Source organism: Pezoporus flaviventris, unplaced genomic scaffold (assembly GCF_033815535.1).
Source record: "Pezoporus flaviventris isolate CSIRO_AGI_PZ_B2104156 unplaced genomic scaffold, CSIRO_AGI_Pfla_v1 ptg000030l, whole genome shotgun sequence".
In the NCBI taxonomy this organism is placed as follows: Eukaryota; Metazoa; Chordata; class Aves; order Psittaciformes; family Psittacidae; genus Pezoporus; species Pezoporus flaviventris.
The window spans coordinates 2,273,876-2,298,545 of NW_026892578.1; the positions used below are offsets into that span (position 1 = coordinate 2,273,876).

General features: G+C 41.6%; 1 protein-coding gene across 4 annotated transcripts in view; it reads left to right on the plus strand.

The window, feature by feature from the left end:
- The window catches only part of AFF3 (ALF transcription elongation factor 3), a 321,875-nt gene that overhangs the window by 219,226 nt on the left and 77,979 nt on the right, over positions 1-24,670 (plus strand). For 3 of the 4 annotated variants that reach the window (XM_061459668.1, XM_061459670.1, XM_061459671.1), the window contains 2 exons: positions 9,941-9,992; positions 24,296-24,336. In XM_061459668.1, coding sequence (XP_061315652.1) covers positions 9,941-9,992; positions 24,296-24,336 — 93 coding nt within the window. The remainder of the gene's footprint in view (positions 1-9,940; positions 9,993-24,295; positions 24,337-24,670) is intronic. The other variant, XM_061459669.1, reaches the window with a different exon arrangement.

Below are 24,670 nucleotides of genomic sequence, written 5' to 3' on the forward strand. Positions count from 1 at the left end.
GACAATATATACTGACATTGTATTATTTCAACAATAGCAGAACGTAATGGCATTTAATTAGGGTCTGGAACATAATAATGGTATGAAGAAGATTTTGGCAATGAGATTTTCTTTAATTAAAATTTCATTACTGAAAAAGTGTTGTGCTATTGCCCTTTCCAGTGTGTGAGCAACAGTGTCTGTGAGTGAAATGGATGACCCGCCAGGGATGGATAGCGTGGTTTGCCACCCCTTATGCCCTGGTTGTGTACTCTCTGCTCTTCTATACCGTAAGAACCTATGAGTGCACAATATATTTTAAAGTCTCCTCAAAGTATTTATTTTACAGTGCAAGGCAGGGTTGTTTTTGTTTAGGGGGTGTCTGTCAAACAGCTGGGGTTGTGAGGAGCCTGTTGCACCATGGACCTGTCAATTAGCTATATTTTATCCTCACAGCCCATATCTTTAAATGAAATGGTATACTCCCTTTCACAGTAGCCAACTGGGTTCTTGTCTATTTGCTTGTTTTCATCATTTTTTTCTAGATCTAGTCAAATAAACCTGTAAATTCAGGTGTACACTATGGAACCTGGTCCAAAACTATACTGTCTCGCTCCTGACAGGGCTGACAGAGAGTATAATCACTTGTATTGTCCAGAGTACTGTTTACATAGAGGAGCAATAAATACCTGTTGAAATTTTTACTGGAGGCCTCCCAGATGGATGGTTCATTTATTATTACAGACAGGGTTTCATTTACTTAGTTATTAAAAGAAGCAGGTTGCTACAGCCCATTTATAACTATATTAAAACTAAATGAAGCTGTAAGTATTGCAGACGGGACTGAGTAAAATACATATAGTGGCTTTTCAAGAAACGGCTAGGAAAAGTATTTAAAAGGAAATACTGAAAACTTTGGGGGTCCTGGTATGTCTTTCACAACCATGCTTCTTCTGGCTGGAGCTTGGGAGATTATGGAGGAGGTATAGTTCCCATATGTTCCTGTTCCACAGCTCAGTGCCATACATATATACTCTGTAGTAGCCTCTCTGCATCTGCCTGTCAGCCACGTGACATTGGGAGGCACTGAATTAGCATGTTCATACCCTCCTCTAGCCTTTATTGACACAGAGTGCTTCAGCTGAGGATATATAATCATCTTTTTCTTTATCCTAGAGCCAGAATATCATTGAATACCAACCGGCTCCATCAGCACCAATCTGTAAAACAAAGGCAAATTCATCAGGTGGATACCAGAAGTCTTAGTTTTGAAGGTATCACCAGAGGTCCAGCCTAGTCAGCCATGAAATTAAGATGAAGGCTGTGGATGGTCTTTGTGGCACCTTTTTAGCACTGAGGACATTGCACCAGACATACTCACCCTGCTGAATAAAGATAAAATTTCTTACTGGATGCGAAGCACATTGTTACCTGGACACTAGAGTGTGATTTTATTTTGTCCAAGCTAGACAAATAAAGGAGAGTCCCAGTAAGGAAAGGTTGGTGTCTCAAAGTGGAAGAAATTGTTGGCCAGAAATCAATGGGGTAGAAAAACTTAGAAATAAGGAAGTTTGGAATTTTTTAAGCAGAGCTTGTTAGGTTAGCAAGAGACTGCATTTTCACAATCAAGAAAAATCCCAACTTTGCTGAAAGCTATCTCAGCTTCAGTGGTGAAGTAAAAGAAGCATTTAGAAATGAAAAAGCAATCTGTACAATAGAGATGAACTATAAAATGCATGCAATATGAAAGGGAAGATAATCAATCTAAAAGAGAAATTATAAAATACTGAAGATGGATAAAAAGAATAGAGTATACCAAGGGAAAGTTCAAGGACAGTGAGAACAAGGGTTTTCTTAAGGTATATAAAGAACAACAATAAAGAAATTCCAGCAATAGTGCCTTATTAGCTGGAAATATTAAAGCCATTAATAATATTAGAGTCAATAAATATTTTTTAATATTAGAAAAAGCAGGGTGCCTTCCTAGCAGACAGGCAGGAAGCTGAACCATGTCTAGAGACAATAAAATATTTAAATCTGTTACCCGCGATACAAGTATCCATAAAACTCAAGTCTTCCGTGCTACCATATAGCCATGAATGCCGCTGGTTAGCAAAATCTGAGGGTCATTTGTGGGGCACCTTGAAATGTGGGGTAAATGCTGGGAGATAGCTAATGCTGTGCGACACACGAAAAGGCTAAGAAGGAAAGTTTAACGACTGGTTGCGTGCCGCCTCCCACTGCACACAAAGTTTGGGGGGAGCCCAAATAGGGTTCCCTCAATGCCACTAAGGAACTTAAGGATAAGAGCACAGTTATGTTGTTATTTATGTTTTACTTTCAAGGAAACAAATGTAAGTTTTTATTTAACCAAAGCTGATTCCATTCTGTGAGGAGCTGGCAACTAGTACGTGGTAGGAAATTATATTAACCAATGGTAAAACTTTGTAGAGGATGACAGCAAAAGAAACAGTGAGGATGGAGCAGGCTATCAGATAGTCTGAACGATTTCATAATCCAGCCTCACTTAAACAAGGAGACTTGAAGGAAACCAGCACATGGCTGTGTATTGCAGAATAAGGAATGTCCTCCTGACTCCCATTTTTAAGTGGGAATCTACCCTGGGAAGCTGCAACTGTGAAAGCACTGGAGAGATGGATATGCAAGACACTTTTCATTTTGGTGTAGCAAAGTAATCTCTAGCCTGAACAATCTCATTTTCCTTGCCCAGCCAGCAAGATTGAGATATAAACCACCGCGGACTTGGGTATGAACGTTGCTAAATGAACGGTCAGCGTTATACAGATGATTGCAGTCATCTGCAAGGGAGTGCAAGAATACAAATGTCTGGGACAATGACTCCAGCATGAGGACAGATGCTTGTAATGCTAGGGATTAGGCAGAAAGAGGCTATTTGTAAGGAAATAATCACTGAGTACAAAATCAGATGCTGCACCTTCAGCGAGGAGACTTGGCAGTGGCAGTCCTCTCTCAGACGCATTAGATTGCTCAAGATTTCTGCCACAACAACTGACACTCAAGGCAATAGTGCAGTTCATGCACTCATTTCATTTCACATTTGAAATTAATATTTCGTAGATGGCAGCCTACAGTTGCTAGGAAATTGGGGGGGGGGGGGGGGGGGGGCGAGAGCATCAGTAAATAAATAACTGCTAATCACACCCAGAGAGCCTGGGGGGAGCAGGGGCAGAGAGCCAAGAAATGCTTTGGAAAATTGTGAGTGGCATATTTTAAACTTTTATTCCCCAAATGTGTTTTCTCCTATCACACACAACATGATCAGCCATGAAACTTTGGCAGTTCCTCAGTGATTGGACTACTTAGGTGGGTGCTTAAGGTGTGAGCTGCCAGTATGTCGCTCACCACCCTTCCCTCTCTCTGAGGGGGACACTGCATGCATTTTTAGGTGACTTCCTTGCACGAGAATTGAGCTTACATGGGTTCATTTCCCTGCTTTTGTGAAGAATGTCTCCCATTTTTAAGCAGATAGTCTGGGTCCTTCTGTCCAAGCGTCATTCTCAGGAAGCACTGTGGACTGTGAGGCATTTTCTTGCCACCTTCTCAAGGAGTTAGGAAATTTAGGGTATAATTCAATTGCATTTGTTCTCCCTTTCTTTAAAGGGGGGAAACATTATCAGGGCAAACACAACCACTCACCAGGGCAGCTGCTGCAGAGGAAACCTTATTTCAACTTATGCTCATAGGAGAGAGTGATGGCTGTATCACTCGGAGAGGGGTGCCTTGCATTTCTAATGAGACCGTCAGTGTAATGGGAATTTAGCAGAGCATTTAGCCAGTTTAAATGGTTTTGGAGAGCCATGTAGACCAGCTTAGACGGATTCAAGCCAAGGACAGAAATCTTTTCCTTCAGAGCATCTATTTTTTATTGAATTGCTAATTCTATTTGTATAGACTGAGTCCGTTTTTCAGGCATTTAAATTCGATACTCTGGAATTAAATCTCACATTGATATATATGCTTCATTCCAGCATTAAGTACATTAATATTTCACCAGCCTGATTTTACTGGCCTTTTCCCTCTGTTTTTAATTAGATTTGATGGTATTCTATATAATCGTGTTTTTCTACATGTTTCTGTGTAGCGGAATTTGCACAAACTGTTTGTGGAGAGGGGTTTACAACTTAAACATCATATATTCCAAGTGAATTCTAGATGCTGCAAGCAGTGCTTGCAGAGGTCTTACAAGCCTGTTGAAAGCTCTATTACAGCATTTATAAAATATCCTCTTGATCTAGTTGTTTACCTCAATCCATAAGCTTTTGACTTCGTTTCATATAAAACACAAATAAATGCTACACTTTTCAGATAATATAAATGCATGAGCTTTTTTAAATTGAAGCATTTGCATCAGTTATAGCACTAAAGTGAAAAATAATTTCAGCAATCAGAATCTAATTAATTAAAAATTACTACTGTATAAAACAGCTACTCGCATATTTAGGATTAGTAAACAAAGCTATTTGAAATACCTGTTTTGGCTATAGGTAAGCAGCAAACATAACTGGCCATCTGTTATGTGCAAATAACCAAGGCAATAGCAACAACATTAGTTTCCCTTTTTTCTTTTTTTATGAGAAAGGAAATGTGTTCATCTGTTTCTTATGAATTCTTCGTACTTCTTAGCAGGCAGATTTTCCCTTGCGTTTCTCTTTTAGAAAACAACCAAAGACAGCCAGAAACCAAAGGTACATTTGTCTTATTGGCGCTTAAGTCTTATTATGTACGTGAGCACTTCTAGTTGAAATAATCCCAGTAACATAAGGGCACAGTCTGGATAGGAACAGCAGATTCCCACCTGGCATTCTCTCTCATTTTGCTGGGAACAAGAGTTAAAGGTCTTGCAGTGTTGTGCCTCCAGGAAGGTTTTGTTTTGGTTTTCTACAACATGAAGTAATGCTTTTCTTCTCCTACAACAGCGCATCAGTTGTGACTTGAAACATCTGGAGGCAGCCTGAGAACCTTCTAGCATACTGCTACGTAGAATAGTATCTATTTTCTTTCTGAGCTTCTGGCAATATTGAAATTAATGTCCAGTTCTTGAAAGGTCTCTGTGCATTTATGGGAAGGAAAATAAAATGTCAATATTGTCCATTAAAAAATAAGATGATTTTCCAAAACCAGTCTCGTTCCCCAAAACCAAGTGAAACATTGTGGTGGCACAAACTCGAAGGAACACTTAGTTATCTGATTTTCATATTTCATCACAACTCTTTGCTTTGTGGGGTTCCTCTTCAACTAAAATCAAAGTATTTTTCCACTACTGAAGTTCCTTTCCTACATAATGAGCAGAAATCACAAAAGTCCATAACAAACATGGTATTCTGACTGAGATGCTGCCTAGCATTAAAATGGAACAATATACTTGATCAGATTAACACATTCATGAGATCTTTCACAAATTGCAAAGATGGTGACTTCTGAATTTATTTAAATGACAATTGCAACATACATATATTTGCGCCCCGGGCTTGCAAACCATTGCCATATTCTCTCCTGAAGCATTAGTGTTAATGATTTAATTACTATCAATATTTTCTCTTTCCCATCTTGAATTTTTTTTCATTTTAATTTTCAAAATTATCATGAAGACCATATCTCATATAGTAGCTTAGAGGATACCCCAGAGGGATGCAAGGAGGGGTTTCTCCCTCATTTTCATGACCTCTCTTGAAAATCTTTAGGGCCTCTTCTCTTGTCATTTGATTTATTTGCCAGAAGAGAATCTCTCTAATCACAAAAGAAAACCACAGAGGCATTTTTTTTGAGAGTTTTATGCCTCCGTAAATAATTTTCAGGGAGGAATTTGTTGGGGAAGGGGGAAAAGAGGATAGAATTCATTAGACCAAGGACTGTGAAATGTATCAGAGGTTAAAGTAAAAAGCAAGGTGTTAAGTCTGCTGCTTCTTTCATGTGCACCAGCAGCTGTGAAGACTTGTGGGTCTGTGTCTTCATCCTGTAAGAAAATCCATATCCTGCTAAGTAGGGCCAAGCTGTAAGGGTCTCAGACTGGCTCCAGATATTAAAAGTTGCAACTGATTCCCAACTGGCTATTGAAGACCATCTCCGCTAGACACCATACCATCCACAACCCACATCCGAATCCACAACCCTTACCCAGGAACTCCTTCTCCTGCAGCTCTTTCAAACCCCAAAATCTTTCACCTGGGCCCTGGCTCTACCCTCACACTTGAAAGCTGATGTTGCTTCCCAGAGGGGAAACTAGATGTCTTCTTGCATCCCCTGGACTTTGGTTGGTGCTGTACATGATCCTTGCTCGGGTCTTGACTTTCCAGCAAGAACAAATCAGGAAAAAAGACAGACAGATGAAAGAGTGAAGTTGCAAGTCTCAACCTGACCATTCCCTTTGAGCAAGGTAGTTCCTGGGAAGCCTGTAACGCCCTCCCTTCCAAAACCCTGGGTACTTTTGACCAGGAGCATCTTCCGGCCCTGTGACATGCTGGGGTGAGCAGGGTCCCTCTGCAGTGCCCCCCGTGGTCACCCCACCTCAGTAGCCTGCTGGACAATACAGTGAGCAGCCCCCACATAAAACAGGTCAGGCTTTCTGATGAGCTATGTAGGAGATTTGGACATGCAGTCACATTGAAATTGGCAGATGTTGGATATCGGTGCCCTCCAGAAGACTAGTAACCCCTCACCCTCTTCCTTTCCCATTGTAAATGAGTGGCCCAGCACCCCAGGCTGCAACCCCTTAATTGGCTACTGGAGAAGGAAACCAGGTGGCTTGCTGAGGCATTCCTCAATATCCCAAACTCATCCTCATTTCCTTTCATTTTGTCTCTACCTGTCACATTCTTTGCAGAGAAAGGAACGAATGCATTAATTAGAGTGCAGTGAGCGGTCCCATCCAAGCATCCCACCCCTTGCTGCCTCCACAACCTTGCAGAGATTTCACTAAAAATGTGTAATTAGGTTCTGCAAAGTGATTGCCTGACCGCATGTGCTCTTTTCAAGTGCAGAAGCCCTTATGTAGTGGTGTGTGCTTTTCAGAGCTGCATCGAGTACCATTTCCTTTTTCTAGCTTTTGTTTACAAAGTTATATTTACTCATCTTCTTACCAGTGCCCAAGCACATCAAAGCCAAGTCCATTCCAAAAAATCCTAAAGCTCATGAACGATGTCACTTCCTGGCCTCAATTTTGCATATTCTGAAAAAGGTGTTACAGAAAATAACTATAGATAGGCTGTGTTGAAAAGGCTGTATTTGCACATGGCCTTATGTATGTGTTCGTCTGTTCATCCTTTTACTAGTTTGCCAAAATATGTAAAGAAATTTCATTCCGAACATGGGTTGATTTAAATATGACCTGAAGTTCTCTGCTAACATAGGGTGTACCAAAGCTCCTTCTGTGCTGAATCTGCGCCAAAGTGCTTTTCAGATAAATTACAAATTAATGCCTCTCTTTAGCTTAAAGTGTTTTTCTTCTCTTTTGCCTATCTTCAAGTGTGGTCTGCTGGTCTAGATATGGACTTCTTTTTTAAATCGCTATTGTGATGGTGGAAATGAATTGTTGAGGAGAAGCGTTCCTCAAAAGCACCCAGACTCAAAACTGATCTAGCTTACTGGAGTCCCTATAACACAAATACCTCCTTGTCACCCAGGCCATGCTTCAGCCTGGGCTGTGAGAGCTGCCTCATGTTCAGAGTCTCCTAGTCCAGGACTGCTGGCAGGTGAAGCTGAAGCAACCAGTGGCAGTGTGACCTGCTCTGGCTGTAGCTTTGTAGATCAGGTCTCAGGGCCTCAGATGACTGAAATCAGTGAAGACTTTTAGGCGTGGAGGCTATACCTGCACAGCTCCTGACTTTACAAGGTAGACCTCTACACTGGCAAGCTGTCTTAACCTGATGCCTGATCCTTATGACAAATACATGGATCAAACAGGCCAGATTCCACTCAGCAGAAAAAAAGCAAGCAAGTAAGCAAGCGTTTTATGATTACCTGTTTTTTCCTATCCCCAGCATTAGGAGATAGTTTGTACTCTGTTGGTAGTTCCAAAAGGGGCCATGAGCCCCAGGGAAGCAGTGCTTTTCTTGGAGAGCAGTGCTTCTGAAATGAGAAACAGACAGGAAAAATAAAGACAGGCTAAAACATGCAAGCAAGGAGAGGTTGATAGACCATCTCTCTCTGGTTAAATCACAATGAGTGCCGATTTCATCACATTTAATCACGTACTGGTCAGTTCCAGATCTGAGCTTTCTGTTTTCAAGCACTATTTTCTCAAGGATGCCCTGAAAAGATCCAACTTTTTCAGTTTGAGCAATTGTAAGATTGTTTGGCTCCCTGGGATCCAAAGCCAATGTGGATCTTGCAGTATTTACAGGAAGCTTTGCTTCTCTGACATATTTTAGCTCCTAGGAGTTACATCCTGTCATTCATACCTGTCCCATTTGCTCACTTCTCAGCAGGGCTTGTTAGCTTGGATGGTGGCTGCATTGATACAGCCACTGAGTTTTTGCTGACTCGGGAGATGACAGAGAAAGCTTTTTCCTGCCTGTGGACATATTTCCAGATAAAACACGAGCAAGTCTTGCTTTGAGATTGTTAAGTTCCCCTAACTCAATGGGTGTCTTATATATTTGAGGTGTCTGCATTGCAATGTGATATGTTGGTTTTACAGAGGAAAAATCTTGGCACAAGTAGAAGGAAATGTGGGGGAATAGGAAGACAAGAGTCTTTAAGAGATGAACTAGTGGGAATTTCTGCTCTGACCTTGAATCCTGTTCCTACACACCTACGTTCCCCAAAAGGTGCTGTGGGAAAACAGGGAAGCAGCTGTGATGGCAGCAACAGGCAGGCACTGTGTGTATAGTGAGGAGCTGAGGAGAGGGTGGTTATGCTCCGTGCTCTTTTAAGACACAGCACACCGGGTAGCCCATGTAAGTGTCACGCTTTTCAGGCATACTCTTGGAAGATCTAGGCACAAGAGCAAGGAGGTGGTTTAGAAATTACTACATATGTCTTCCTGAGATATTTGCACTCCAGGGACCACCCACATCATAGGATACGTTTGAATTGCTCACCAAGCTTTCTGCTGGAGTCAAGATGAAATTGCAGATTCTCTTTTCCCACAACGCAGGAAAAAATAGCAACTTTCTGAATTATTATTACTATTAACAGAGGCGTTTTTTAAAAATAGGTGCCATTCTTGAAGACTTTTGAAGTTCTGGGGGAAATCTTTCCACCTCTTCAACTCCTTTAACTGCTGGTTACTTAACCCCAGCTTGTAAAAAAAAAATGCCTGGAGGTAAAAACAAGCTCCTCTTTTTTGTGAGCCAGTTTAAGCAAGTTGAGGAAAGGATATGGGAAGGGAGGATGAAATCCCCATTAGGGAAGAAGCCTTATTTTTTACATTTATGTGACAGTGAAATCCTTGTGGATTCTTCTGTGCACTGAGACAATATATTTTGGTTTTAATTGTTTCAGTCAATGTCAATTTTACATCAAACATGCAATAAAGTAAAAATGGCCTTTGGGAAACATCATTGAATCTATTTTGTGCTGCAGTACTGCCAGTGTAAATATCTACTTCTGTTTTGTAAGCTGAAAGCCAAAAGGAGCAAAATTTTCCTTTCAGAGAGACTACTGACCTGTCAGCATCAAAAATATTATTTTTAGCATACAAAAATTGTTTTTCAGTGATTGTAATAACAAGAACCTTTGCAAAATCCATTATTACTCTAGTAAACATTTTCCCTTGGGCAGTAATAGAAGGAAATGTATTAAGAAGTTGGTTGATAGCAACTGGATAAGAAAAAATTATGAAGTATCACAGCTACAGTTTCTGGGATAAAATATCTTTTCTTTTTCTTTAAATTATTAAATGTTTACAGTAGCTCAGAGGAAAATATCAAATCTGAAGCATTTTTGTAAATTATAATTTATTTCACTGCTTGCTTTCCAGAATGCTAGAAGATGACCTCAAGTTAAGCAGCGATGAAGAAGAGAATAACCAGGTAAGAACCATTCAACTAACATGTCACTTGTAGCATGTTTCATGTGGAAACTGAGCTACTGCAAATATTTTGCTAATGCTTTTCAAAACATACATAAAGGTTATCAAAATACATGGCAGTACTGTAACTGGAGTAACAGATGTTGCTGCTCAGAGCCAGCCCGTGTGTGCTAACTGCTGGATTGGTGGGGAACAGTCTGCAGTGCTCTTGATTTATTACCTTGATGTGACCCAGAAGGTTTTTGTATCAGCCTCCTCCTGATTTGATTTTGTTTTGTTTTAAAGAGCAGCCAAGGAAGGGAGAATCAGGAATTCTGGATTAAGGATTCAGGCCAAACTTTACTGTCATGAGCTGGCCCCAAGTATTAGCAGCTGGGCTACTTTCCCTCTTACCTGCCTAGAGCCTCACCAGCATCCCCCCAGTCCTCACCTCTCCCCTGAGCATTTTCAGTCCTGTCTCTGTGTGGCCCATGTGTGCCAAGAAAGCTGAAGACAGCTGGGAGAAAGCCTTAGCTGTGCATTTGATTCACTCCATAACACAGCAATTAGGGCACTTGCCTAGGTTTTAATGACACCAAACTACTTGGCTGGGAGCAGATATGTCAGCCAAATATTCCGTGTGTTGAGAGATCTGGGTTTGTTGCTGGGGGAAGGTGTCTCCCAATGTTTTTTTTCTAACTATTACAAGCTCACTAGAATAGAGGTGGATCTTGACTTTTCAATGGCCAGCTGAGTGCCTCATTTCCAAGCAGAGTTATGCCATACTCTCTCCTTCTCAGAATACTGTCAGAGGCGATTGGGTTGGGGACGAGAGAGAAGGAGCCTCTTCCCTTTCTCTTGTACTAAAATGCATGCCCTGTGCCTTCAACAGAGCATATGAGGGAAGTACTGCCCCTGGTTGCATCTCACAGATGGATCCAGACTTGGATGTAACAGGGTTTCAAATATGATTATTTCAGTGAGGGGTCACTGGAGCTATCTAGACTTCTGAAATTCAGGATCTTAGACAAATTCTAGGTATGTAGGCATGAAGCTCTTCCAGGGTTTTCTTTAACTCTTGTTATTAGAAGTCTCAGTTTTACAATATAATTCCAAACAACAGGTAAATCAAAAACCTTTTAATATTTATACTACACCATTATTTCATCTATTTTGAGCAAAGCTTCTTGGTGTTCAGAAGATTCAGGACATAAATTCAATTATTTACATATTTATAGAATTTCTTTTTGTTTAATGTATTTCATCCTGAAATGCTTCACATTTAATTACTCTTCCTGCTTGTCTAGATAGTTTAAAATACAGTGCATAGACAGCATAGGGCAAAGTAAAGTGAGGGACAGAAAGTATGTCTGAAGAATAACAATAGCACACCAAAAGGGAGTAGCCAGGGATCAGGAGAGATGGCTTGTTCTTCAGGTTGGAAAGGCGATGGATGTGAGTATGAAACAGTCTGGCAGAGCCAGAGAGCTAAAATTCAGGTTTGCTTCATAGCAAGCAGAAAAGGACATGTGAAAATGTTTATCATGTGGGAGATAACATTAGTAAGTTTAAGTGGAGAAGGGATCATGGAAAACAGCTTCTGGTTGGACATACACACGTGGTACCTTCGGTTTAGTGTCAGCACTTACAACTGTTAACATCTTTCGTGCACTTGACTTGTTCAGTATTATGTGTGCTACACAAGGTCTTTGCTGAGTAAGCAGAGTTTTAAAGTACAGCTGGTATAGCCTGGGTCTTTCACCCCAGTGCTCAAACAAGCTTTGCAGAGCCAAGACAGAGCTTGCTACACACGCAGCAGAGAGCAGAGCTGAGATCCCATTACTCACTTCTAATCATCACGGGCCCTAGCATGAGCAACCATCGGCAATTACTTTGTGATTTGGTCCCTGTTCCTAGTCACTTTTTTTTCTAACTTGACTGTACAGATAAAAATCTCCTGGAAGCACAGGCTGGCTCCTGCTGTATGAAATGCTTTGTAGAGCCTCAGCTGAGATCTGAAGATTTGCCTAACAAGCAATCCTAGATAAATATGCCTGCTGGATAAACAAAACACTACATTTCCATCTTCCTAGTTGGAAATAGGGTCCAAAAAAAGAATAACACAGGTCCTCTCTGCCAATAAATGCACAGATTATAACATGAACCTACGCTAAATATCAGTGGGAGACCCCATGTCATTTTACTTTCTAATTCAGAGGCTGTCTAATCTCAGATCTCCTCCTAAGCTTGAGAACAGGAAAGAAAGAAACCAAAGATGAAGGGATAGAAACAGTACATGAGTGATTCCTAGATATTTCTTATGTAACCTTTGAGCAATCAAACTCATTTAGGTAATCCAGTCTCTGAAAGAGCCGAAGGTGATCTGTACAAGAACTGCGAAACTTTTCATTTTGCTGATTTCTGAACTGGGAATTTTAGGGGAAAGATTCTGAAAACTTTGGAGGAAATTTTTTTTCCTGTTGGAAATCGCCAACCAGTGACCGGAAAGTTTCTGAAGTGGTGCAAAGGGGGACAGGTGCCTCTGTGCTCCCAGAGCTGGAATCTGGAGGCCTGTGACTGACCCAGGGAATGTGAGCCATAGTGACGAAGGCCAGATGCAAGACAGAGGCATGATTAAGAGCTTTGGGACCACAGTGGGCAAGGCATTCCCATCCCTTCCCTCCTCATTGGCAATTAAGGTAGTGAGATTCACAGACCCAGGAGAGGCAAAAGAGGCTGTGTTTGAGCTGAGTGTGTGTGCGCCGACAGTAATTACATTATCCACACATATTAGTCTCTTAATTTTAATTACATAAATGTATTTTTCTTCTTTAATGAGCATAGTTTATCCATTTAAACTCATCGTTTCAATTTTACAGGCAGTGATCATAAGATCAAATATGCAGAAGGAAAATTTCCTGTTGGCATATTTTACATCACACAGATTGAAGAAAATGTACTTTTTAATCCCCAATCAATATCTGAAGAGCATGCAATTAACAGATACCAAGGTAGTTAACACAAATCTGCAAGTTAAAGAGCCAATTCATTTTGATTTATAACACATAGAGTAATATTTTCATCATCGTTTCTCCCAGAAAGCATCTGAAGCTTTGTAGCATGAAGATGTCAAAATTGTATTTAAGATTGTTCAGAGTACTGAAGTGTGGTGGTTATTGCCTTTTGGTTCCTTGAAGTGTGGCATAGCACATGAAACAGTCCCCATTTTAATACCCTGCTCTTCTCTGTAGAGGTCACTGGATAACTTAAATCAGCCTTGGGTGAAATATTAAAAGGATATTGTCAGTTGTAATATGATCAATTCTCTTTTTTCCCACCTACTTGTCCTTTTACAACATGAAAATTTTGTAATAGAAAGTAGTTCTTTTAAGGAGAAAAAGATCTCTGGCATCGTTTGCGCAATTCTTGTCAATCAATAGCCAAATAAATTAACTGACTGGTAGGCATACATGGAATAATAATCTAACATATTTTTGCAACCCAAGTCTGCTTCCTTGTATGCATTTTTTCTGCGCGGGATCAGGTTGGTTGCCGCTGAAGTTTTGTGGCTATGAAAATTTATTACCCACAGAGTCAATCTGCATTCTGGCTGCCAAGTCTGAATAAATAGAGTCATTGTGCTTTTCTGGAATATGTAACCAAAGTTCACCGAGTCAGCTTGACTTTCACATCCCATGGGATTCATAAAAGCCAACACCCTGGTATGTGCTCTTGATTCCTGCCAAAATTTTGTAAAATTGTATAAACAGAAGTTGAAGAAGCAATAAGAACACACTCTCAGGGACATGTCTCTGCACTCCAGATCCTGCTGTATCTTGAAAGGAAAGTCCCAATTTTAGTACTTTTTGTTTGCTCTAAATAATTGCATGACTATCTGCCTGCACCAGTACGTAAATGCAGGGGTTGAAGACACCCTCCATGCACAGTACACAGGGAGGCAGTGAACAGTCCCCTTGGGTTCATTAATTTTGCTCATGTGCCCTGCACCAAAGAGGGAAGGCAGCGTTTGCCTGCAAGTGGCTGCCTGCCTTAAGAAGGGACAGGGACAGGCTGGCCTGTAAGGTCTGAGTGGTGTGAGTGAAACCAGCCCCTCTGCAGGCAAGCCAAGACAAACAGAAAGCCGTGTCCCTTCACAGGCGACCCCGGGGGAAGAACAGCCTCAAGAAAGTTCACTAGGAACAGCTTCAGTGTGATAAAATAATAGTCTCAGCATCCAAAGTTCCACAGAGTGAGAGCAGCCCACCCAGCTTGTGTCTTCCCAGGGGTCCTGGGGCTGCCACCCATCCATAGCAACCTGGGGACAGCCAGGGTGGGCTGCTGGCCCTGGGGGAGCTGTGTGTGTTCCATCATCGCTCTGGCCATGGATGAGATGGTAGAAAATTTTATGATAATTTGAGTTACAAACATACCTCCATAGATGTGTATGTTTCCTCCCCATCGTGTATGTGCTTAGGGGTGACACGGCTCAACACTGGAAATGCATATTTCTGGCAGGACTCTCTGCAGTGTAGGCATATAGGACCAGCCAAATCCACCCCACTGTTGCAACAGAACAAAAGTTTGTCTACGTTGCCAACGGCAGTGGGGCCAGGTCCCTAAGTAAATAGCATTAGGAAATTACTGAATTTTTTTAGTCATAAAATCATGTTTTGTTTCCTCAGTGGTAGCCAGAAACAAGTGAGAAAGGATGTATGTAAAGAGAATCTTTTTAATAAGGGGTAGGACTTTTCCCTCTTACTTTTGGATATGGACTGACAACAAGTAAAAATATAAAAATTATCCTGGAATGAATGGTCATGCATCCACCTTCTTCCAGAAGGAATAATTTCTAGCAGAGTAGCTATAAGCACTACTTCAGCATATGAAATGCAGAATATTCCAGCTAATCTGAAGCCATCTGTAATGAATTTTGAGGTAAATTAAAAAAGGGGTAAAGTGGCTATGAGCTTTCTTTGCAGAAGACCTTCTCTGTTAGGACAGTGCTTTCTGAAGTCAAAGATCAACTGAGCAGAGAGCAGAGTCATGTACATCTAGAGAGAAAAGTTATATTGGGCAAATTATAACTCTCCACTGCATAGCCCTGTTGATCATAAGAACTATTTTTAGGCAGTGCTAATTGCATTCACATATGGCATGTCCAAATATTTTAGCCACATTAAGTAATTTTCATGTCGTGCCCCCCTTTTATTCACCTCTTCATCAGCGCAATACATGATGCTTGATGCTTGATCAGAAGGAAAAATGAGTGAAAAAGGAGATGAGAACACCCAGCCCTGAAAAAAAACCACAAAGCCCACAAATTAATTTCTCTCTCAAAAAATACCCTCATAAACTTGGATGGGAAAAAGAAAAATCTTTCTGATGAGAAGTTTCTCACTCCACTGAGCATAGGAAACTTATTTCATGAAGCCTGGCCATGTGAAGTCTGACTGCAATCAAAACTGCACAAAGCAGAGATAAGCAGAAGTGGAAAAATTAAGTTTTGGGTTAAGGAATGGCTGGAACCTCAGGTGGTTTTGTACTTAATCCAAATGCTCTGCTTAGCCCTGTGTCTCTATAGCATGAGTGCATTTTTAGACTGGAGGAATAGCCACTGTAACCGCCTTACTTAACTCAGTCTGAGTCTATTATTTCCCGTGTATTAAAGAAGCAATCCTTTTGGTATCCAATTTAACTAAAATCCAGAGTAAGATTTAAGCCAGCTGAGTCAAGCTTTTTTTGTGGTTTGCCAGCTCTGATTTTAAAATCTCTGTGACATCTAAATTTGCACTTCCACAAGGCATGACAAGAAGACCAAGATTGCCTCACTGAAACTGTCAGATGAAACAAAATAAGAGCTCAGTCTTGTCCTGCCAAACTTGGCTCACATCACTGCCTATCTTACAAAATCAGATTCAATGTCTGGCAGGCAGGATCAAGCTCTAAATTTGAATGCCACCACCATGAATGAAAGTGAAAAAGGTTAGAGATCGGCTTGGCTCTTGGACATGCACAAAATGTGGGGAAATTCAAACACAGCACTCTGATCCCCATGTTCCTGAATAGCAAACCTCTAAAAATAGTCTGGAAAATAAAATTGAAGTACAAGTGCATCTTCCTTGTCTCTTTATATGGATGCTAGGACTAAGCTAAGTTTTAGCTCTAGTAAATCTCCAAAGCCTGCCCTTTTGGTCTGGTATCACCTTTTTCCAAGCCTAACAGGTTTTATTGCTATAACCTCCTTAACCCCATCTTGTTGAAATCTTTGCTTAGTTTTTTTTTTCCCCTTGTGAACTGGAATTACTGTATGAATATCTGCTTTGACTGTCATGGAAACATATCCCAGTGCAGTCAATTCAGCAGTGTTGGCTAATTTGGGGCATAAAAAAAGGATTAGTTTCCATATCTCCAGGCTGGCTTTCCCTTGTCCCTGTCGTGAGCCCTTCAGCCCATGCACCTCTGCTCCAGCTGAGGAGAGCCCTCACTGTGCCTGAGCCTTCACACCACTCATGTGGCCACAATGAGACTTTTTGCCTTCAGGAAAATTCATTCCAGTGTGCCTGTAAGAGAACAGTTAAATAACCAGGAGTCACAAATAATTTAGAGCACAAACTACTGTCATTTGTAATATTGCAGCTATTGGAAGCTGTAAGAAGAGAACATACCCTGCTTGTGTATCTCTCACACATTCGCACACACACAAACACAGACTCACAGGCTCTCTAGGGGCTGCCTGTTGCTCTCTGCAAGGCAGAAGATCAAGCTCACTCCTCTCCCCTTGGCAGTTCAGCTCAGGCTGGTCTGGTGTCAGCATGAAAAGCTGTGTGAAGGAGATGTGCTGCACAGAGATGGATGACAGCAGAAACAGAGAAAGAGGCAGCTGAGAGCATGTCAGGAAACAAAAGGAACATGAAAAGGGAAAGGGATTAGGGGAATAAGAAAGGAAATTAATGAAGAAAAGAAATGGGGGGGGGGGGGGGGAAGGACCTTATAAAGGAAATAGCAACTGTATTACAACACGACGAGAAATAAGGAAAAGAGCCAGCAGCCAATCCATCAAAACTAGCATTTAAGAAATACGGACTGTGAAACCATTGCTACAATTTCTCCTTCACCTAGGATGAAATCTCTTTCCTCTGAAGTCAGCAAGAGTTTAGCCACTGATTTCAATCAGCCTAGGATGTTATCCCCCTGTCTTCTTTTGTATTTCCTAGCACAGTCAAAGCAGATACTTGGGTAGTAGCAAAAGCATCATAGTCTACATAGCACCTCCCTAGGCAGAGTTACCACTATTTGGGGAACTTAGACTTGTATTTCCCCTATTTTCACATATACAGGGTTTTGGGATAATTATACTTGAAGTTCTGAGCTTTTTGTCTTCCCAATAAATCTTGTAAAGCCTGTGGCACAACACTGAATATTTTTGTAAGCAGCACTGTAACCAAGTTACCTTTTCTTGAATAAGGAGGCTATTTCCGTGGAAACAGAGGAGGTGACCACAGCTTCACTTGCAGTGACTGAGACCTTTCTCCAGTGTCGTTGGGAAATAACCATTTTATTAACGTTAAGTACCATGGATTTTGCTTCTGCTCATCTCCACTGAAAAAGATGAAAGTTAACTCATCTGTGTTGAAACTCTGCATGGTTGTTGGGGCCTCAACATTTACAGATCTATAAAATTCTCTGTATGGTTAATACCCATGCTGATTATACAGTAATTTGGAGATCCAAATCACTTTACAAGTATTAACTACTTAATACAATGCCCCTGGGAGGTATTTAGGTAGAGCTAAGCAAGAATTATTGTCTCTGTAGAACTGACAGGGAGACTGGGACTGAGATGTGGCTTGTTTGAAGCCACATGGCAAGTCAGTTACAAAGCCAGGATTAGCACCTGAGTCTTTCACTTGCAGGTTGCCATGTTCAAGTCACTAGACTGTGCTGCCCCTGAAGATTAATAAGGATTAATAGGCAAAGCAGAGGAGAAAGAACAATGTACGCCAGAAGTACAGTAATAAAACTCCAGGGTGAAAAATGAATACTGAGGTGTTGAAAGGCCTGGAGAAATCATGAAATCCAGAAAGAGTTTTATAGTTTCTTAAAAGATGTGGCTCTGATGATAACCAACTCCAAGAGAGGAAGGAAGGGAGACCCTTTCAAGTCTTACAGCCTGTAAATTTTACATGAATACCAACTGGACAGTGAAAATCACATTCATACATTTATATTGCAAATTTACAGAGAAACACTCAAGCTGCACTTTACAAGTGATTCTAAATCCCTCAGACAGCCACTCTGGAAGGCAATCCTCAAACAAAGCCCCTAGGAACAGTGAGAAGAACAGAATAATGCAGTGAGAGAAGGCACTTTAGGAATCATTTATGATAAATTCTCTGACCTGAGCTCCTCAGGCAACTTCTTGTGGCCACAAGACACTCACAGGCATTTAAACAGGGCAAGTCTGTAGATGCGAGAGGGTTTCATTACTTGTGCTTTGAGCCCTCATGAGAGCACCATTGCAACACTGCAGCTCTACACTCTTCAAGGAGACCCCTGAAAACTGAAGAGGTTTTCAAGACGAAGGTGAAGGACGCCTAACACATTTGGAAAACATGCCTTACGGTGAAAGATATCCACCCAATGAACTGAGCCTGTCAGAAGCTGTGCTGGTGACTGGCTGGATCACAGTCTATAGACACCCGCACAGGGAGAGGAGTCGAGAGGCTGGAAAGCAGCTCTTTCTCCCAGGCAAAGGTATAATTTCCAGCAGAAGAAGGTGCCTATAAACAGAGATGGAATAAACTCACATCTTAACACGTAAAGTGAAAAATCATGCATGTGGTTGGACTGAGCTGGGTTCACCATAAGTGGATTATCCACAAGTTGTGCTCTAGGTCCACAACAGCTCCCAGATCTGAAGCAGTAGAAAATCTTTGGAGAGTCCTGTGGCCCAAGTTGCGGCATGAAGTCAGGTTGTGCCCTTCACAAAATTTTCTTCCTGGCTTCACTAGTTTAGGAATAAATTGCATTTAAGCTAAAGACAAACAAGACCTTAGGAAATTAAAACAGAATCAACATGGAAGATGTATGAAGAGCGAAACGTGAAAGAAGACATAAAAAGTATTTGCTCTGGTCTGGTTCCCAAATGGCAGTATATAGTAATGACGTCTTTCCTTAACCCTGGCTTGGAAACAGTGCATCTACAGCTCACTAACCGCAGTCCAGTACAAGGTGGCATCCAGCAGCATGTGTGGTTGCTAATATGGGAGATGCTGACTTAGGACATAAATGGCTTACTGCATAGTTTCAAGGCAGCACCTACCACCTGAGGAAGACAAACAAGCTGCTCTGGAAGCAATGCAGTTTACTCATGCACAGGGAGTACATGTTGTTAAACTGTCACCAAAGAAATGGTTCAAATTCTCACCTTGTGTACACCTGTGCCACCTCAGGGAAGTCTCTGGCGTAACTTGTGTAACTCCATACAATTGCTGTAACAGAGCTCTCTCACGATAACAGTGATTAATCCACAGGACAGGAAAAATGGAAAGCAAAATGCCTGAATCTGCCAAGGGTCAATTTATTGGCTTTTATTTGCCAAAGCATGTCATGGCTGAGGTATAGAAAAATGCATCTACAGTCAGCCTGCAGTGGCTCCAAGACACTCTTCCAAGCCAAGCAGAACATTCTTCGGTAGTTCTCAATTGCATCTCAATTGCAATCCAAAAATGCCTGCAAGCCCAGCAGTTTATGAAGCAATTATTTTCCAAACAGATTAAAAAAAAAGAAGAGGGATTCCTGGGGACACTCTTAGTGCTCCTGTATCTCCAGCTCAATAGCTGTATTCAACCCGTTCTGCTCACTGCTCAGTCCCAATTACAACGAGCTAGCTCGCTGCTCAGTCCCAATTACAATGAAAGTATTTAATTTCCTCTTTGATTTCCCTTCCACAACAGATTGCAACTTGTGACACTTCAAGTAATTTTGGTAGCTCATTTAACACACACTGAAACCTGAATATCTGCTGATTATGTTCCCAGGCTCTGGCTCATTGCAATAAAGGATGGAGAAAGGAGATGCAATCTCTTGAGATTGAGAACCTAACCATGATTATTGCTGGCTGAAAACTTGCTTTGTCCCAGTAGTCTTGGGGTACAGCTAGAATCTTTCATGAATGATTAATGAACTATAGGCAGATCAATGAAACTCTGCCCTAAATGTTTCTGTAACCAACTCATGTGGGGGTCAAAGAAGTCTAATCAGACGGTATCCTGTAATTTGCAACTCTTGATGTAGTGAAACAGAGTCATTCATCTCATTTACTGTGGCTGGTTTCTCTAGCCCAAGTACCTGAGTCAACTAAGTGATTGTTTTTTTCCCTTTCCTGCTTCCTACTCAGCATTAAAGTTATTATGTGGTTAGTTGGCCTCCAATATCCACGTTTATATTGAGGAGAACCTTCCTCCATCAGTAACTCCACTGATTCCATGAACTGAAAATTCAGGATTATACTCATTGCTGGTGAACATGCTCGATAACTTATCAAGAGACTATTAAGCTTCCCATAAAGCCTTTTTTAGTGGTAAGTCTTAGAGATCTTTAAATTCTGTCAGCAATATCAAACTTTAAAATTATTTCTTATCCCATATTTCTATAACCAGTGTAGTCACTTACTTCCAGAAATAATAAAGGCTGTAGAACCATATTCTCATCTTCCTTGGTGGATGATGAGTTGGCCTCAGTAAAGTTGTTAACGATGTAAAATAAAATGCAAATTAAATAGCACAATCAAAATCAAGCTATTAAAAAAATAGTCATGCAGGCAGTATTGATAGTAAGTACCAGCCTTTTGCTTATATTGTTACATAGATAACACCAGCATATTAGAAACGTAATAAATCACAGAAAGCTGTTTCTATAGCCAGGAGTTTCTCAAACAATAGATCATGACCCTGCATGGGGATTCATGAATGAGTCTGAATGGGGGCACAAAAAACCGTTAGTGAGAAGCAAGGGCAGATATTTCGCCCAAAGTTGAGCAGCTCAGTCCTGTAGCAGGGGAACAAGAAAGCAGACTGTAATTAGTGGCTGCAAGTGTTTATACTTGCTAGTGAACTGCTAACTACCTTTAATTACAACAGCTCACTCTCTCCCGGAGAGGGGAGCAATATAGGCTAGAATTAAAATTGCCAGATAGTTGCCTTTCACTGCAGGCAATAGATCTGTTTCTCCAGGGAGGAAGAATAAACTTGCGACTGGATCTTATTCCCCCGTCATTTGGAAATGGGGCCATTACTAACTCAGGGGGTCACACAAATACGCAGTCAGACACGGATGTATTTTCAAGTGGTGTAAGAAAGAAATCAATAGCCTCATTTACAGAATGTGCAACTACCAGGCAAAGACTGAGGTGCCCCATGCAAAGGACATTTATTAAAGAACTTAAAATGAGAGGCTAATTGAAAAAGTGTGATCTCACTGAAATGCACTTGTCCATTTCTCTCTGCTGCCCTGCCTGTCATTTGAACCCACTTTCTTGCCCAGAAGGTATCACCTTTTCAAAGTTGTCAGCAACTGGATGCACCAGGATGGAAACTGATCGAGACTGCAGTCCAACACCACACAGTTAGCACCTTAAACAGGTCAAGATAAGAGTCCTCTCCTCTTCCCTCCTGCATGCAGCTTTTATTGAGCCTGGAAAAGAAAGTATCCAGCTCTTTTCTCTCTCTCAAAATGAGGGATCTGGGGGAAATACAAGAGTGATACATACCCCATGCCCCCATGTTGAGGGCTTTTAGTATCATCAAAGTCCATGCTTGCTTTCTTGAGGTCTCTTGTAAGGTCCGTATGGCCTGTACCTTGCTCCAGGAGTGCTCTACAGCTCCCCAGAATGCAGTAAGAGTGATGTCAGGTAATAGTGACCTTGCAGGTGGACACACCCTTATCTCAGCAGCAAAGGTCTTCACTGCACACCGCCCACATGGTCCCATTCCCATTCTCACACCACATCCTGCGGTGTGACAACCTCTCCCTGGGGAAGCAGCTGGGAAGAGGGATCCAGGTTACAAATTACCTGGGGGGAAAGAGAGAAAGAGAGAGGGGGAAAGAGAGAAAAAGAGAGAGGGAGGGAGGAAGGGAGGGAGGAAGGAAGGAAGGAAAAGAAAATGGAAAATAAATAAAAAAGAAGGAAAGGTGTTATTTTTCAGGTGGATCAGTTTTCCAACCTGTTGCATTGAACAACCACATGAACACTTGTGGTGGCCTGAGCCAAGAGTGGGAAATATTAGAAGTGACTTTAACAGCACTGCCACGTAGTGGCTGATTGTGAGTGACAGACTAGCCCTAGATCCTGGCAGGAGAAAAGGTGAGATGACCTGAATGGTGTCTAAACAACTTGGCCATGTAAAAGGGCTCTCACAGTGAGAGGAGGCTCTGGAGTTTTGCAGGCAAAGGCTTAACACAGCACAAGCCTCACCAATGAAGCTGGGCAGCTTGAAACTCAAAATGGAAACAGCTTCCTGCTAGTGAGGGTGATTAGGCAGGGAGGATATGAATTTACGGTGGCCCAGGGCATCAAAGAAGACATTTAAGCCATAAGACATTCTTAAACCTAAGGTTTGGGTCTCTGTGGGATGAAATTGTCCTAATGAGCTCTCCTCCTTGCAGAGGAGAGAATAAAAATGGTGCCAGCCCATTGGACTGAAGAATGGCTGCTCCCAATAAATCCTGCCCTGTACCAGTAGCCTGAGTAATATGGATGGCATTTTATCCAAAGACCATGCAAATAGGATGACCTACTGAAGAAAGTAAAAAATACCAGACTCCAAATATTATTTTTCTGACACTAAAACCATCATGTCTGTGCCGTGGGCATACCCTTACTGAGCTGCTGGGACTTTCCCAGCGCTTCCAACAGGTTCTCTGCCTGCTGTAAAAGTCACCAATTAGGTAAACCCCTCCTGCAAGCTGTGCCACCTTGTCTTCTAACAATTTGGTGTCTGATACATGGCAAATTACTTCTTCCCAGGGAACTCAGGAGGCACAAGTTATTCCAGAAAGTTCCTGCTTCAAGTAGAAACTCTTCCCATTCCTTCACTTCTGTCAGATCTACAGAGATCCACTCAGGGGATCTTTTCACACGTTTCTGCAAAATGCTTCATAACTACAACCACAAGTCAGCTTTTAGCAAGCTTTTCTTTACAACCTGTCACCAGCGTTCTGACTAGCCAGAAGGGTTACCTCCATGGTCTCTAGTGCTGAGCAGGATGCCTGCAAGCCATGCGGCTTGTTCGGGAATAGGGATACAGACCTCAGCAGCCTGAGAAGCCAGGGAGAATGGTTTCAAAACATTATTTACTGGAAACTGCAAAGACAAAACTAATGTTTAATTCTCTGCCCCTTCCTTGACTTTCTGTACTGCTTATCTTTGTCACTTCTGTGTCAGGTGAGGCACAGCCTGGACAGATACAGCTAGGAAGGGGATGCTCTGGGCAGCTTCAAGTGAAATGGAGGCTTTAAAATAGACTTTCAAGCCGTTATGTATTTCATCTTTGCTTAGCAGCTGGTTACTGTGCTGAAGCCATGAATCACACCGCTTGAAGTGATTGAAGGAGGGGAAAGAATAATAATCATAAAGTGGCAAACCAGCTCAGGGATAGGCTTGGGAGCCCTATTAAACTTGAGAGGCTACAATTTCTATTCCCAGACCTGCTGGTTAATACAAGAACAAGCACCATGCTTCCCCACCCCATCCAAAGAGTTGTACTAGGCAAAACCTGAGGAGCAAACCAGCAACAGGTCAATGCTGTACTGTGTAGTCAAAAGTTGCCAGCAGAGTAACATGGCAGCGCTCATGAAATGTCTGCAGCAGCTCTGGCAAGCTTTGCAAAATTCGTAATTATAGCTACAGGCTTCATCGCAAAAGGAATCAAAATATGTGATGTTTGTTTCTGTGGAAGAATGGGAGGAGACTAATGGTAAAGGAGAGGGAGTGGGAGTGCGGAAGCGGGGAGACGGGAAGGCAGGGAACCAAACCCTGCCGAGTTTTCAGGGACCCGCAGAAAAACTCGTCTAAATAGAGTAGTTGAGACCTCAAATACCGTGCGGTGCTTTGACAGTCTTCTAGTTTACTGTGTACTTAACAAAGTGCTCTTACATTTAGTAGGCTGGAATGTCCATTTGACTATAGACTCCCTGCTACTTTGCTCGTACTTTAACATTTTGGACACGTGACAAAAATGTGTGTAACGCATTTTTTAAAGTGTTGATTGTGCTCGTAATTTTCAAGTCAGAATATAAAATAAACATCTCTGCCCTTTCTTCCAGCAGGCAGCACAGAGATCTGCTCTCCGCGTTCTATCTGACAGGTACATTTTGTCATTTTTATGAACTATAAATTGCTTTATGAAACGTTGAGCCCTATTTATTGTGGCATATAACTCATAATCGGATTTTGTCCCCAAAGTATCTGTGAACTGGGATGTTAAACATTTTGCATGCTTGGATTTGTCATGCATGTGTAGAGTTTATTACTGCAAAAAATCACAGTCTTGTTGTATTTCATACAGAGTATGCAGAATCCCTTGTTGTGATACCAAACGAGAGATAAGAAACTTACTGGAGAGGGCATGAATGATGCAGTAAATTCTGAGCTTTAGAGTTTGCCGAGATATATCTGAGCTCATTTTTCAGCAATAAGTA